Source organism: Pseudorca crassidens, chromosome X, assembly GCF_039906515.1.
Source record: "Pseudorca crassidens isolate mPseCra1 chromosome X, mPseCra1.hap1, whole genome shotgun sequence".
Taxonomy (NCBI): Eukaryota; Metazoa; Chordata; class Mammalia; order Artiodactyla; family Delphinidae; genus Pseudorca; species Pseudorca crassidens.
Genome location: NC_090317.1, coordinates 91,606,409 through 91,622,163, shown reverse-complemented (window position 1 = coordinate 91,622,163; position 15,755 = coordinate 91,606,409). Strand labels below are relative to the sequence as shown.

Here is a 15,755-nt window from a genome sequence, read left to right as displayed (position 1 = left end):
TGTCTACCCTACGATACTTCCACCCTCTTCCCTGAGTTATGCCCTACTCCAGGTCCACAATTTCCCCTGACCTTCTACTATTAGTCTTTCAAAATCCTTATCAACTCCATTCCTAAAGGAAGCCTCCCCAAACAGCAGGCCGCTACTCCTAGAGCCACAGCCACGGCCACACTAGAGACTCGCTGTTATCAAGGGCTATGACTACAGTCTCTTAGAATTGGAAAACTTTGCAGATATTTGGTCTGATTCTAACCCATTTCAAAGACGGTAAAACTGAGACATAGGAAAATCCCAAATGGGTACTTAGGGCGCTGGGTCACACTGGAGCAAAAAGGACGCTTAAGGATCCTCCGCCCAAATTCGGGGATCCCTAAAGTCAGCCCCAGGTGACCAAAAAAAAAAAAACAAAAAAAACCACCCTGCTTGATTCCACTACGGCACGATTGGGGTTAAAGCCCATGGAACGCTGGTCTCCTCCCGACTGCGCCTGCGCGAGTCAGGACGTGCGAATTTGCCCTGGACCCTGACGTTTCAGGCAGCCCCTCCTAATGCGGAACACGACCCACATTCCGCCGGTCCTGCCTTGACAGGCGTGACCCTAATCCAATAAGAATGGAGGGCTGAGTCCTCCGGAGCCAATAGCCAAAGCCCGAGGGGCGGTGGAGGCGGACTCTGTAAGGAAACAAGAAGACAGGCCCAAGATGGAGGCGGCGGCGGCTGTAGCGGCGTGACAGGTGAGGGCAGGCCCGGCAGGGTTAGGTTTCTGGAGAGACTGCTGGGCTCGGGTAGGGAGCCGGGACCGAAAGCTCAGCTCCAGGATGGCTGCGCCTGGGCCCCGATGCCCCCCGCCCGGAACCGGAGGAGTGGTTTGACCCGGGGTGAGACCATCTTCGACAACGCGGGGGGGGTAGACTGGAATAGGGGTGCAAGGCTGCGGGGGATGGTTTCGCCCGTCGCGTGTGGCAGCGCGCCTGCGCAGAGCTGGAAGGCCCTCGGTGGGCGGGGTCAGGCCGAATGGGGCTTGGGTTGTGGTGTCTTGTCATGTGCAGTCCCTCTTAACCTCCTTAAGGTATCTGATGACCCTTGCTTACCGACAACGGGGAATGCGTGAAGATGAAGCTCACTTCTCGCTTTTCTTATTCTGGATCAATGTCTAGCTCACTAGGAGAATGTTTGAGGATTCCCCCATTCCTCCTCTTTAACCCTCCCCAGCCTCCTTCCATTATCACCAGTAATATAACTGCGACCCTTTCATTAGTTGTCAGGGAGAATTTTGGAGCGCCCTCCGCCCCACCCGCGCTTTACCCCCATTTATCTCACCTCAACCATGTCTGGTGATGCTCCATTACCCTCCTTTCCCCCATGACAGTGTCTGGTGACACCCGTTATCCACTCTTCTACCCATTACAGTCCCTAGTGACCCCTGTTACATCTCCCCGCAGCGTAGTGTCTGCTGAGCCTCTATGAACTCCCCATCATAGTCTGGTGACTCCCATTAGCCACCTAACACAGTATCCATGAACCTACCATCATTACAGTTCAGGGCTTTGGGATGCCCACAGTGCCCTTACGAACACTGTTTGGTGCAATTCCCATTTCCCTCAAACTAAGGTCAGTATCTGATGATCCTCTGTTAGTTCCCCATCACCCTATCTGTGACTCACCCCACACCACAGCATCTGAACCCCCTTCTCCATTAGAAAGCCAGGGCAGCCTGTTCATGTCCATTACGTACCTGACAGGCCCCAGTGCAGTGCGTGCTGACTTCCCCGTTAGTCCCTAGCACGGAGACTTACGTGCTCCTGTGCCCTCCGGGACAGTGTGTGTACCTCTCACTATGTCCTACCCCCCACCCCACCCCGCCCTACGCAGTGAATCCGAGACCTTGGCACTTAAGTGTGAGACAGACAACAGGAGCGGCTGAGCAGAGGAGGAACTGGATCCCTTGGGCTGTGTGGAAATTAGGCTACAAGGGGTGACGTGGAGCTGGGAGATTGAATTTTTGTCCCCTGCCACTTTGCTTCCAGACCATCATTATGGGACCTCTGAATTTTACCTCTGTCTTCTAGGAGCCCCATGGCACCTGCCCAGCCCCACCTTAGCCCGTCTTGACAAAGTCCTAGGCTCCATGGAGCCACCACGGGGCCCCCCTGCCAACGGGGCCGAGCCATCCCGGGCGGTGGGCACCGTCAAAGTGTACCTGCCCAACAAGCAACGCACGGTGGTGAGTCTGACGGGAGCAAAACTGGCAAGGGGTAGGCATGGACCCGGTTGTAAATCTTGGATCAGAAAGGTGACAAGGGCTGGGAGAGTCAGCTGGGGACTCCACTGAGAGCTGACTCCTCACATCTACACACACACAGGTGACTGTCCGGGATGGCATGAGTGTTTACGACTCATTAGACAAGGCCCTCAAGGTGCGGGGACTCAATCAGGATTGCTGTGTGGTCTACCGGCTCATCAAGGGGTAAGTGTGGCACTGCCACCTCCAACTGGGCGCGCAGCCTTCCAGCCCCTCCTCAGAGTCATGGGACTCTCCACTCTGCTGTGCAGTCTCCGTTAGTCTTCCCTTCATTCGGTGACTCCGTGAGTGCATCCAGCTTTTGTCTCATTACTTCATTAGTTTATTGGCCTGTAAGGTCAGCAGCTCATTTTCTTCTTGCACCCCAAATCCTCACCGTGCTCCGTCATGTCCTCCCGGAATTCATCTGTTTCATCTTTCACTGTTTTATCAATTTGTCAGCCCTCTCCTTCCTCCGTTTCCTTGTTCTCTGTCTGCTGTGTGGGCCTTGCTGACCTTCCATTTATTCCTCTGTTTTAGAGTTCCTTAACTTTTTTGTATTCAATTCACGCATTGCTTTTTATTTGTTATTTCAGTGCCTCACCAGCTGCTTTGTTGGGGGCTTGCTCAGGACTTCTAAGATTTAGTTGTTTCTTCAGTCTCATTTGCTCCTCGTCTTGTGGCTAAGAGCATGGACTCTTTGCACTGTCCTGCCACTTACAATCCCTTGTGGCTCTGGACAAGTCATTTCATCCCCCTGAGCCTCAGTTTCCCCATATGTAAAATGGGGACAAGGATAGTACTAGTTCCTAGAGTTGCTGTACTGAGAATGAAACATGCCATCTATTATTGCATGGATGGCAAGCTTGGAGGGACTTTTGGGGGGTTCCCTTCTTCCCCATGGCCCCATCCACCCTCCCACTCACTCCCTTCCATGCCTTCTGCAGTCGAAAGACAGTCACCGCCTGGGACACAGCCATTGCACCCCTGGATGGCGAGGAGCTCATTGTGGAGGTCCTCGAAGACGTCCCCCTGACCATGCACAATTTTGTGAGTGCAGGGTAGAAAGTGGGGGCAGACCGTGGGTGTGGCGGGAGGGTCCCTGACCAGGCCTCAGTCTTCTCTACTCTGTGACAGCAGGTACGGAAGACGTTCTTCAGCCTGGCCTTTTGTGACTTCTGCCTTAAGTTTCTGTTCCATGGCTTCCGCTGCCAAACCTGTGGATACAAGTTCCACCAGCATTGTTCCTCCAAGGTCCCCACAGTCTGTGTTGACATGAGTACCAACCGCCGACAGTGAGCCTGGCCTGGGGTGGGCAGGGGGATGGGGAGGACAGAGGCCCAGCCACAAGGCTCTTACAGACAGCTGACCCATGTTCCCTTGCTTTACACCCTGAATGCCCTCAAGGTTCTACCACAGTGTCCAGGATTTGTCCGGAGGCTCCAGACAGCATGAGGCTCCCTCGAACCGCCCCCTGAATGAGCCACTCACCCCTCAGGGTCCCAGGTAGGGAACGCCTTAGCTGAAGGGCTGCTGTCAGAAGAAAAAGATCTGGAGGCCTCTGTAGAGTACAAGCCATACTTAATTCATTTGTTTACTCCATGAACATTTATTTAGCACCTACAAGTGTGAGTAAGGGCATGGAGCTCTGGGGCCTTGGGTGATTCCCCTGATCTCTCTGGGCCTTAGTTTTCTCATCTGTAAAGAGCAGATAATGACCACATAGGGTTCTGGTGAGGATTAAATGAGTTAAGACATGTCCAATGCTTAGAACAAGATCTGGTATAAGATAAGTTCTTATTAATTATAATATATATCTGTATATATGCATCTAACTACTTAGTTAATTCTACCATTATAACCATGCTCAAGCCTGTCCACTTTGAAATACATATTATTTTATTGTAAATTCCCTTTCAATTTCAATGTTGAAATATATTATTGCTCTAATATATCATGTTCATATGATATGCATTTTATATATTTATATTTTATAATGTCAATATTTATATGATATATTTTTGCTATTGTATTATGTGTTATGTTGATAATATTTTCATATAATGTAGAACATCAAACATTTTTATGTAATGTATGAAATAGTAAAGTTAGAGCATTATATTATTTTTAATTATGGGTATATGTGAATAAATTATCTATGAATAGCATTTCAGGATAGTGAAGGGACCATTAAGAAATATTTTTGTAACATTATAATATATTTAGTATATATCATGTATAACAGATGTGTATGTATAACATATAACATTATTATAATATGTGTAAAGCATTGTAATTTTAATATAGATAACATACTGTATGTTATATAATACATAATATATTTGAATAGTACATATAGTTATACAATATTATATATTGCTCTTCCCCCACTATCTGCATGGCTTGCTGTCCTTCCTTTAAGTCTTTGCTCAAATGTCACTTGCTCAGAGAAGCCTTTCCTGACATCACCAGGGACACTTCCTGTCTCCTTATGTTGCTTTAGTTTTTGCTTTATTGCACCTGTCACCATTGGACATATTAAATATTCTTTGTTTTTTATTTCTCTTTTTTCCTGCTGCAGTCAGCCCCATGAGGGCAAGAACCTTTATTTGTTTTTTGTTTCTTTGGTTTTTTTTTAATTTTAAAATTTTAGTACAGTTCAAATCAGCATGCATGTAGAACCTTTATTTGTTTCGTCCACAGTTTTATTTCCACTACCTAGAGTGGTATCTGGCACATGGCAGGCACTCAGTCAATGCTTCTTGAACAAATGCATAATAGTAATGACAGTGGACGTTTACTCTGTGTGAGCTAAACACACACTTAGGACGGGGCGGGGCATGGGCGGTGGTGGCAGCTCTACTGGTTTTCTCATTCACTCGACAGTGATTTCACAGCCTTTCCCCTGCCAGCTCCTGCACCCAGCACCGCGACCCCAAGCACTTCCCCTTCCCTGCCCCGGCCAACGCCCCCCTCCAGCGCATCCGCTCCACATCCACCCCCAACGTCCACATGGTCAGCACCACGGTCCCCATGGACTCCGGGCTCATCCAGGTTGGTGTCGAGGCGGGAGGTCACAGGGGAGCACCGGGCAGAGGGGAGGGCCATTCCTGTTGTCTTCCATGTCCTCTCTCTGATGCCCAGCCCTCTTCTTCCAGCTCCCTGCCCAGAGTTTCAACACTGACGGTGAGCCCCCCGCTACCTGCACCCTGAGTCCCCCACCCCACCCCACCCGGCTCCACTCACATCCTCTCCGCAACTGCAGCTGCCGGGAATAGAGGTGGTGGCGATGGAACCCCCCGGGGGAGCCCCAGCCCAGCCAGCATGTCCTCGGGGAGGAAGTCCCCACATTCCAAGTCCCCGTCAGAGCAGCGGGAGCGGAAGTCCTTGGCCGATGACAAGAAGAAAGTGGTGAGCTCCAGGGGGCACCTTTGGTGGGGGCACTGCAGGCCGAGTGATGAGGGGTGTGGGCAGGCCCCTGAGATGCCGCCCTTGTGGCCCGCAGAAGAATCTGGGGTACCGGGACTCGGGCTATTACTGGGAGGTGCCACCCAGTGAGGTGCAGCTGCTGAAGAGGATCGGGACGGGCTCATTTGGGACCGTGTTTCGTGGGCGGTGGCACGGCGATGTGGCCGTGAAGGTGCTCAAGGTGGCCCAACCCACAGCTGAGCAGGCCCAGGCCTTCAAGAACGAGATGCAGGTGCTCAGGTGAGATTGCTCGCGCGCAGGGATGGGGGCAGGGGCGGTGGGCACCGCCTTGGTGCCTCTCTGGGTAAAGGCCGTACTGAAGGCACTTCCTGCACATCCCCTGTGTTTGTGTGGTGTTATAACCATAATGGTAAGTTTCTTCTCTATCAGAGAAGCCCCTTTCCCCTCTGGGAAGGGGTATGTTTGGAGGACCTCTAGTCACATTGGTGTTTGTGTTTGTGTAAATACTGATATTAATTAATGGCTCTGCCTCCAAAATGTGGGTCTTTTCAGTTGTCTGCTGTGAAATGGGTATCACCAGTGTTACTGTGGTACTTACATCAATAGCATAATGTGAGTTAACTGCATCACCAGGCAGCCTGGCGTCCTTGCCTCTCGTCTGCTTGTTCTGCATCATTAGTATATGTTTATTGTGTTGCCTTCTTGTTATTAATTATAACAATACTGTACTTTAAAGAACAGTATTAGAACTATAATCAGAACCATAATTTAATCATTGTTTGATTAATGATTGTGGTTGCTCTACCTAATATATCATTCATACTATATTAACTCATTTGTGCTAAGAAACCCTGGCGCTCCCTTTTTGCTACCCTAGTTCCTACCACTCCTGGGGTTGCCAGTGTGGGCTTTCCCCTCTGACAAGTGGGCACAATTATGTTGCAGAGTTGACGTTATCATAATTCCTTGTGCTATTTTAATACTCATCCTCATAATGGATGCCACAGTAAGGAAATTTTCAGTCTCTGCTCCTCTCTATGAAATGGCAATGATTTGAGTGGGCTGTGAATTTGCGTTGTGTTCGTATTGAAACTATAACCTAACTGCTGTGAAGAATACTAACGCGCTGTGAGCAAAATTGCAGAGCGTTGTTGATGTTCTTTGCGTGTAAGTTACCATTGTAACTGCAGTTAATACTTCTATAAGGAATGAAAGTTTTCTTCTAAATGAGGGTGGCTCCATTCATACAGGACAGAGTTTCTGTCAGGTAACCTAGGTACCCAGTAGTGATAACAGCAAGGACAGTGATATTTTCAGGGTGCTTGCTTGTGTTCAGCTGTTCTAATAAGCACCTTACAGGTTATTTACTCACATATTCCTCCCAACACCCCTGTCAGGTAGCTCACAGAATTATCACAGTTTTTCAGTTGAGGAAAATGAGGCACAGAGAAGTTAAGTGTCTTCCCTGAGATTGTACAGTGAGTACCCAGGGAAGCCTGGATTGGAACTTAGGATCTAATTTGAGTCCAAATCCCAAGCTCTTTACCTCTAAGCCTCTCATGGTTAACAGGATATAGTCACACATCACTGATATTTTTACCCAGCATTTATCAATATTATGTTGATATATCACTGATGACCATTTCTCATCTCAAATGGTCACAGGCTCAGGTCATGGTCAGGGTCAGAGGTATGGCAGGTATTGATGATTAAGACACTCCTGGTCAGTAGAGGGTGAGGGGTAATCTCTCCCTCCTGCTTTTGTTGGGAGACATGGATGAGGAAGCCCAGGACATAAGCGCCCAGCGTGGAATCATAGCCCAGCAAACATGTCTCACAACTTCATTGAATCTGGCCATAGTCTGGCCCTGAGCCTCCTGAAAGCCAGGGTGGGAATGATGGCAGAAGGCAGCAGTGAACAGCGCCATTCCCAATGCTCAGGAAGTTGCTGTTTACCCTCCCTGCCCTGATACCTTCTGCCCTGCCTGCAGGAAGACACGTCACGTCAACATCTTGCTGTTCATGGGCTTCATGACCCGGCCGGGATTTGCTATCATCACACAGTGGTGCGAGGGCTCCAGTCTCTACCACCATCTGCACGTGGCCGACACACGCTTCGACATGGTCCAGCTCATTGATGTGGCCCGGCAGACTGCCCAGGGCATGGAGTGAGCGTCCTGGCCCGGGGACTAGGGAGGGGGCTGGGGGATCTGGGGGTGGGGAGATGAGGTAGCCCCCAGACAGTCTGACACCTGCTTGTACCCCAACAGCTACCTCCATGCCAAGAACATCATCCACCGAGATCTCAAGTCTAACAGTATCTACATGTCCCTCTCTGAGGGCTGGGCTTGGGTGGGGGGCATCAAACAGGATGAGAGCTTAGAGGGATGGCTCTTGTGGGAGGCTTTCTGGGGGCAAACAGGGAGGGGCACATGTGGCATTTCCCTTTGCCAGGTGCCAGAGCTGTGGCTGGTGAGGGGCCTTCAATGGGAGTCTCTTGGTCAGGAGTCAGGGTTTTGACTGGTTCAGGTGCTGTTCTTCGGGACTCTGGTCAGGGTCTGAGGAGCGGCAGCTGTGGAGGGCGTTAGGGGGAGCTCCTGACCAGTGTCACAGGCATGGTGAGTGTGGGTGCCATTAGAGGAGCTTCCTAGTCAGGAGTCACAGGAGGGCCAAGTGTAGGGGGCATTCATTGGAGCTCCCCACCCAAGTCAAGGTTGTGGCTAGTTTGTGTGACATTGCGGGGCTTCTGGTCAGGGTTAGAGGCATGACTGGCGTGGAGGTGTCAACGAGAGCCTCCCAGTCAGGGCGAGAAGCCTGGCTATTGGGAGTCCCTGTAGTGGCCCTTGACCCTGGCGGACATCTTCCTACACGAGGGGCTCACGGTGAAGATCGGGGACTTCGGCCTGGCCACAGTGAAGACGCGGTGGAGTGGGGCCCAGCCTTTGGAGCAGCCCTCGGGCTCTGTGCTATGGATGGTGAGTTGGGCCAGGCTGGACTGGGGGCATATAGGGACATGGGCTGCTGGGCTAGGATGTGGGAGGCCGAGTGGGGCCGGGGATGCCTGCGCGCCGAGGTGTGGGTGTCTGGACTGCTCATGCTTTACCCCGTGTGGGTGGCTCTGAGTTACACCCAGTGTGGCTGGTGGGCCCTGGGCCTATGGGCCAGTCATTTGCTGACCTCCACATTCCTCCTGCCCGGTCCGGCCTACTGAAGGCAGCTGAGGTGATCCGTATGCAGGACCCGAACCCCTACAGCTTCCAGTCGGATGTCTACGCCTATGGGGTTGTGCTCTACGAGCTCATGACCGGCTCGCTGCCTTACAGCCACATTGGCAGCCGTGACCAGGTGAGCCCCATGCCTTACACCTGCTATCTCCCAGGCCAAGGGATCCCCTCAGCCTCCAAACCTCAGATCTCCACCTTTGCATAGACCAAGAACACCACACTTCCCCCAGAAACCCCAAGTTTTCTGAGCTGAGGATTCCCAGATTCCTCTGGGTCTTCCGTACCCAGAATTCCCTCCTTCACCCACATCTACTCCTCTGGGTCCTCAAAGTCCAGAATCTCCTGAATCCCTTATACCCAGAATCCCCCTAGGCCCCCAAAAGCCCAGAAGCCCTCTGGATCCCTAGACACACACAGTCCTCTGGCCTGGTTACTCAAACACTCCAAAGTCCCCAAAGCCCAGAATCCCATTTCTCCCAGAAACAATCCCTTTGTACTTCTGGAATCCTCACAGATACCTACAACCATTCAGGCCTTAGGTATCTGTCAGACTTCAGGGCCCTTGCATCCACAGTACTCTAGGCCCCAGACATTTCTCCAGGTTCAAGGCCTGGGATCTCCCAGACCCTCAGAAACCCAGGATCCTGTAGGCTTCACGTACCAATAGTCTTTGGGTCTTGAGCACTCACAGTCGTACAGACCACGTGGACCCATAGTCCTGTAGGCCCCAGACCTCTACAGAAATACAGACTACTGAGAGCTAGAATCCTTTAGCTTCCTCCAGACGCAGAACTTCATGTTTCCCCCAGACTCAGTACTTTCTAGGCCCCTAAGCCCCCTAGAAACCTGTGGACCCATAATCATCTGGGCCCCGGACACCTACAGTCCTTGACTTCCCCCAAGCTTAAATCCTTCTGTTTTGTAAGCAAAGAATCCTTCTAAGTCCTCAGAGACCCAGAATCTTTAGATCCACAAGATACCCACAATCTCCTGGGCCCCAATACCCAGAATACCCCAGTTCTCCTAAAAGGAGCCCTCCAGGTCCCTCAAGACCCAGAATTCCCTGGGCTTCCCAGCCCAGACCCCCAGATCACCCCATTCCTGTCCCCCCTCCCAGATTATCTTTATGGTGGGCCGTGGCTATCTGTCCCCGGACCTCAGCAAAATCTCCAGCAACTGCCCCAAGGCCATGAGGCGCCTGCTGTCTGACTGCCTCAAGTTCCAGCGGGAGGAGCGGCCCCTCTTCCCCCAGGTGGGCCGAGGAGGAGGGCTGGACACCCTGGGGAGGGAGCCTCTGAGGAGAAGGACTCTGAGGTGTGAATGTGAACTGTGTTGTGTTCAAGGCTCCGAGGTGTACAATGTGTGTGAGTGTGTGCTTCCCCATTAGGCTGGGGTCTGGGGGTGTCGGGGTGCCCACGCGGATCTGGACACCCTTCCTCACCCGCCCCTGCCCCCAGATCCTGGCCACGATTGAGCTGCTGCAGCGGTCACTCCCCAAGATTGAGCGGAGTGCCTCCGAACCCTCCTTGCACCGTACCCAGGCTGATGAGTTGCCTGCCTGCCTACTCAGCGCAGCCCGCCTTGTGCCTTAGGTCCCACCCCCAGCCACCAGGGAGCCAATCTCAACCTGCCACGCCAAGGAGCCCTGCCCACCAACCAATCAATGTCTGTCTCTGCCCCGTTACTGCCTCAGGATCCCCCATCACTGCCCTGGGAGATGAGGGGGTGCCCATGTACTTTTCAAGTTCCTCTGGAATTGGGGGACCCTCGAAGACCGAGACCCCTGCCTCCTCCATAATTCGGTTTCCTCTTGGCTTTGGCGATACTTCTAAATTCGGGAGCTCCTCCATCTCCAACGGCTGGGATTTGTGGCAGGGATTCCACTCAGAACCTCTCTGGAATTTGTGCCTGATGTGCCTTCCACTGGATTTTGGGGTCCCCAGCACCTCATGTGGATTTGGGGGGTCCCCTCTGTCTCCCACCATTCAAGGACTCCCCTCTTTCTTCACCAAGAAGCACAGAATTCTGCTGGGCCTTTGCTTGTTTATTTTTCTTCCCGACTCTTCTCATGGGGTTCAGAGCCGCTGAGGGGTGAGGGTGAGTCCAGGCAAGGGTTGGAGGTTGGGGGGAGGTGCGGACCACACAAACAGCGCCACTGCACGCATCACCACAGGCGGCACGATGAACGAGGACCACATATGCCAAGCACGGCACGAGAGGAGGCCACGTCAGTCACAGACACAGACATCACTGCAAAGGTGGGGAAGTGGGGGACCACTGGCCTGTGTGCAAAGGATTCTGGGAGGATGGGTGGAGTTTGCATATTTAAGACAGCTGTCAGAGGCAGGAGAGTGGGGCAGGGGTCCCTGGGGAACTGAGGGGTCCTAGCAGTGGGAGGAGCTCCCAGTGTGTTGAGTGGGGTTGGTTGGGGGGGGTGAAGGGAAATCCTTGGGGAGCTGGGTGGGGGCAGTTGAAGAGGTGGATCTCCAGAGATGGGAGATCCATAGAAAGGGTCTCAAAGGTAGGGGTTTCTTAAGGATTTGGGAAATTTTGATGGGGAACAAGGTGTGCTTGAGAGCTCTGGTACCAGGAGTGGGGTTTTCCAGGAATTTCAGGGCTCCGGGAGGGGTTGCCTGGTGTTTGGGAGAGCTTCCAGAAAGGAAAATGCACTCTGAGGGCACCAGGAGTGGAGGTCTTCAGGGATTTGGAGGTTCTAGAACTGAGAAGTAGGTCTCAGTTTTTGAAAGGACTTGGGAATTCTAAACATGAGAACTGGATTTAGGACCGGGAGTGAGGTTTCCCCAGGGACTTGGGCATTCTGAGGAGTGAGAAGAGGGATCTTGGCGATCCAGGAGAGGGCTTCTCAAGGGATGAGATTCCAAAAGTGAGAAATAGATTCAGGGCCCAGACAGGGGTTGCCCAGGGATTTGGGGGCTCTCAGGGTGGGGTGTCAGTCGGAGAAGAGGCTGGCGAAAGACTTCCTCAGGCTGCGGATGGTCTCAGCTTTCACCTCGTCCTGGCTAAGGCTGGGCCTGGGCGGGGCTGGCTCTGGAAGGTTGAAGGCATTGGTCAGAGACTGGGATTTGCTAGAGAGAAACAAGGTGGAGGCGTGGGAGGAAGGGGGGAGAGGAAGGGAGGAGGGGGAGAGAAACACAACGTTACCCCAGGCCCGGCCCCAGCCCTGCCCCTCTGGTCCTGGGGCTGTGCCTGTGACCCTCCCACCCCCCAGCACGGGCCTGGACCCTGGAGGGATTCTCAGGACGAATGGAGGAGCCCTGGGCCAGGCTGGGAGGACTTGGATCCAAGGTGAAGAAGCCTGGGATTGATGGGAAGAGTTCTGGGCTGAATCTTCTCTTATAATTCTAGCCTAGATTGGGAGGAGTTTGATATAAAGGTGACGATGGGCAGGGAGGTTTCCAGTGTAAGGGTGAGGAGTCCAGAAAAGGGGGTGGTGGTGCTTGGACCAAGGACAGGCTGGAAGGGGCAAATCTAAGGGGGAGCAGTTGGGTGGGGCAGGACAGACTTCTGAGCTAAGAGAGGAGGTCTGGAATGGACCAGAAGAGGCAGAGAGGATGGTGTGATTTGGGAGGAGACTGAGATGGGCTAGAAGGGAGCCTAGACTGTAGGAAAAGCATGAGGACGACTGGGAAGAGTGAAGTAACATAGGAGGACTGTGGATTGGGCCAGGAGGAGTTTGTGGGTTCGGCTGGGGGGAATCAGGTGGGGCACAAGGAGGATGGGTTTGGCAGGGAAGTACTGAAGGAGGGTCAGCAAGGCGCCTGGGGTGGGCCGAGAGGAGCTGGGCTGGGGGTCTTTCCCAGGGCCTACTGGGAGGATTCTGCACTTCAGAGGGGGTTTCTCTGGGATGGAGGGCAGGAGCCTCTGTGAACTGGGAGGGGTCTGGCCCAGACTGGAACTGGAGAGAGAGCTCTCAGGAGCCGTGTACAGGACCTGGGTCTGAGGAGCCTGGGAGCTGGGGCTGCCCTCCAGGTGCAGGAGCGCATTCTGTGAGCAGCAAGGCGAGGGCTGCTGTGGGGTCCCCTTACTTGAGCTGGGGGTGTGGGGGTCCCCCGGCAGCGGCAGTGGCAGGTGGTGGCACATCCTGGCTGGGTTTCTGGGCCAGTTGTGGCTTGGTGGGACGTCCAGCAGGGCCGGAGGCACTGGGTCGCGGCTGCTGCGTGGTGGGTGGCCCAGTGCGGGGCATGGGACCCGCCTGGCTGGCCTGGCGTGTGGGGCCGGCAGGGCCTGGGGGCTTCTGGGGTGGGCCCTGGCGCTGCTGACCACCCGGTGGAGCCCCTGAGGCCTTTGGCGGAGCCTGACCAGAGGCCGATGTCTGACGAGTAGCCTGTGGGGGGCCTGCCTGGCGCTGGGGAGAGGGGGAGGCGGGTGGGCGGGCTGCTGGAGGTGCCCCGGGGCCTCCCGCCACTGGCCGGGATTGGCGGCCTTGACCCTGGGGCAGCGGTGTGGCCTGGGACGCAGGCTGCTGGGGCGCTGATGTGGGACTCGGAAGGCGCTGGGGCAGGGGGCTGCCAGCTGGGGGTCCAAGGCCCGAAAGGTGCTGTTGGCCCTGCGGGGTCGGGCGCTGCTGCAACGGGGGTCCCTGGCGTTGGGGGCCTGGGCCCGGCTGTGGAGGGCCGCCTGAGGGACAGAGAGAAAGTGCACACGTGAGAGCAAGCAAGTGAGAGGTGGGGGGCTGCCGGCGGGGTCGGGGCCGAGGAAGCTGGCCCCTCACTTACCCTGTGGCGGGGGTCGTTGCTGAGCTGGGGGCCCCGTGGGCTGCTGGGAGGTCTGGCGGCCCAAGGGCAGGGCCCCTGGGGACGGAGTCTGCGGCAGAGGAGTGGAGCAGGAGAGGTTAAAAATAGTTACCAGCCGGTGGAGCATCAGCCAATCAGAATGACATGGGTTCCCTGTGTGCTGGGTGTTGCCGCATTTGTGGCTGAGCTGAGGGGATGGCAGGTTGTGGGGTGCGGGACTCATTCCCAGGGGAGGGGTCAGGAGGCACTCAGGGAAGTCACGGTAGCAGCTATTTATCATTTTTTAAAATAGTTGGTAACTGCTGCGACACGGGTGCGTCATGGCGATGCCCTTAGCCTTCTGATTATCAGCTCTGTGACACAGTATGACCAAGGGCTGGCCTGCCCACCACTAGCCTCCAAGGGCCAGAGCCAGGGGCCTGACCTGGCTGTGGGAGCCCCTGCCGGGAGAGGCATCCCGCTGCCGCTGCCGGGGCAGGACCTGGGCCATCTTGTTGACCACAAGCTCTACGATGAGTTGCTTGTCTTCATCCTGGTGGTCACCGATGAGCGGCATGGAGGAGCCCACCACCTGGGGGAGGAGAAGGGATCCAGTGAGGAGAGAAGCAGGAAGTGCACGGGAGGGTGACGATGACGAAGTGCTGTAAGTTGGGAAAAGGTATGACTGGCGGCTGCCCAGGAAACCAGCTTCAGTATGAGAAGCACCTATTACGCAGTGTGGGGAAGGCTTGTCTTTTACAAGATACCTTACAGCTTAGGACATACTAGTAGGGGTGAGCTAATGAAGGCCTACTGGCCAAATCCGGCCCAGCACCTGTTTCTGTGCAGCCCCAGGCCCTGGAGCTAAGGATGGGTTTTACATTTTTTAATGATTGAAAAAAAAAAATCAAAAGATTTCATGACGTGAAAATTATATGAAATTTAAATTTCATTGTCCATAAACCAAGTTTCATGGGAACACAGCCACCCTTACTTTCTTGCCATATTGTCTGTGGCTGCTCTTGCAGATTGAGGAGCTGCAGTAGAGACTGTATGGCCCACAAAGCCTAAAATACGCACCGTCTGGCCTCGACAGAAAACGTTTGCCAATCCCTGCTTTATAGTTTGCTAGGTGCTCTGTGTTTTACAAAGAACTCTGTGGTTTACGTGGTACTTTACAGTTTACAAAGCTCCTTGCCCTTTACAAAGGACTGTTACATATATGGTGTGTTTAGACTTTGGAAAGTGCTTTGCAAAGGGCACCACTGTTTACAAGATGCTTTACCATGTATAAAGTGCTACCATTTACCATGCACTCAGAAGTTTTAAGGTATTTTACAGTTCGCAAATTGCTTTACTGTTTACCGGGGACACTGCTGCTTATAAAGAGCTTTAGAATTTTGAAAGCGCTTTGCTTCAATAACGAGGATTTCCCAGTTTACAGAGCTCCTCTTTAAAATGATTTTATAAAGTACTTTGCTGTTCACCAAGCAGTACCTTCCTAAGGTACTTTACAGTTTACAGAATGCTTTAGTATCAACCGCCACTCTCTATAAAGTTCTTTATAGCTTACAAAGTACCTTTGCTGTTGGCCAAGTTCAAATTCACAGAACACTTTAAAGATTACTAAGTGCTTGGTCATTCACCAGAGTGTCTCAGTTCACAGAGGACATTATACCTTAACAAGTGTCTTGTCCTTCACTAAAGATGTCCAAGTTCACAGAGCAGTTTAGAATTTAGTAAGTATTTTGCCATTTGCCAGGGATGTCCTGGTTCACAAGGCACTTTACAGTTTTACGTTTTGCCATTCGCTGAGGGCTTTCTAGGCCCTGGCGTGCTTCACAGTGTTGCTGCCCTGCACCTGCTCCCCCCTCTGTGCCCCCACAAAATTCTGGGGTGCTCCTACCTCAATGATGTGATCCCTTCCGTCCTTGCCATGCAGTGCTTCCACTGCGCAGATGTCCAGTCCCCCAAAGATCTCTGAGCACGTGTCCACCCACAGCTTGTACCTGCCAAGACACAAGGCAAGGCAGCCCGTCAGTGCCTGGTCTGGGCGGCCACACTTCTACCCCCCACCCCCGAGTTCAG

General features: G+C 53.3%; 2 protein-coding genes across 7 annotated transcripts in view; one reads left to right on the top strand and one right to left on the bottom strand.

Annotated features, from left to right (window-relative positions):
* The first annotated feature begins 527 nt into the window (after positions 1 to 527).
* On the top strand, positions 528 to 10,967 carry ARAF (A-Raf proto-oncogene, serine/threonine kinase). 5 transcript variants are annotated; one of them, XM_067723693.1, is made up of 16 exons: positions 528 to 734; positions 2,070 to 2,224; positions 2,364 to 2,467; positions 3,229 to 3,331; positions 3,419 to 3,576; positions 3,689 to 3,787; positions 5,179 to 5,335; positions 5,440 to 5,467; positions 5,547 to 5,692; positions 5,787 to 5,989; positions 7,702 to 7,878; positions 7,981 to 8,027; positions 8,567 to 8,685; positions 8,924 to 9,055; positions 10,052 to 10,186; positions 10,392 to 10,967. In XM_067723693.1, the coding sequence occupies exons 2-16, from the start codon at positions 2,129 to 2,131 to the stop codon at positions 10,524 to 10,526; spliced, it is 1,839 nt and encodes a 612-aa protein (XP_067579794.1). In that variant the 5' UTR covers positions 528 to 734; positions 2,070 to 2,128; the 3' UTR covers positions 10,527 to 10,967. The 5 variants fall into 5 exon arrangements, with proteins under 5 accessions (XP_067579794.1, XP_067579793.1, XP_067579791.1 ...); XM_067723692.1 differs by lacking the exon at positions 528 to 734 and adding an exon at positions 741 to 878 and having other exon boundaries at positions 3,422 to 3,576; positions 5,194 to 5,335; XM_067723690.1 differs by lacking the exon at positions 528 to 734 and adding an exon at positions 741 to 878 and having other exon boundaries at positions 3,422 to 3,576.
* SYN1 (synapsin I) overlaps positions 10,958 to 15,755 on the bottom strand; it is a 43,739-nt gene continuing 38,941 nt past the window's right edge. Inside the window, exons 9-13 of one of the 2 annotated variants that reach the window (XM_067723686.1) lie at positions 15,574 to 15,676; positions 14,113 to 14,259; positions 13,671 to 13,758; positions 12,981 to 13,572; positions 10,958 to 12,020 (exon numbers count right to left, since the gene is read on the bottom strand). In XM_067723686.1, the coding sequence (XP_067579787.1) occupies positions 11,885 to 12,020; positions 12,981 to 13,572; positions 13,671 to 13,758; positions 14,113 to 14,259; positions 15,574 to 15,676 (1,066 nt within the window). In that variant the 3' untranslated portion in view covers positions 10,958 to 11,884. The remainder of the gene's footprint in view (positions 12,021 to 12,980; positions 13,573 to 13,670; positions 13,759 to 14,112; positions 14,260 to 15,573; positions 15,677 to 15,755) is intronic. The other variant, XM_067723687.1, reaches the window with a different exon arrangement.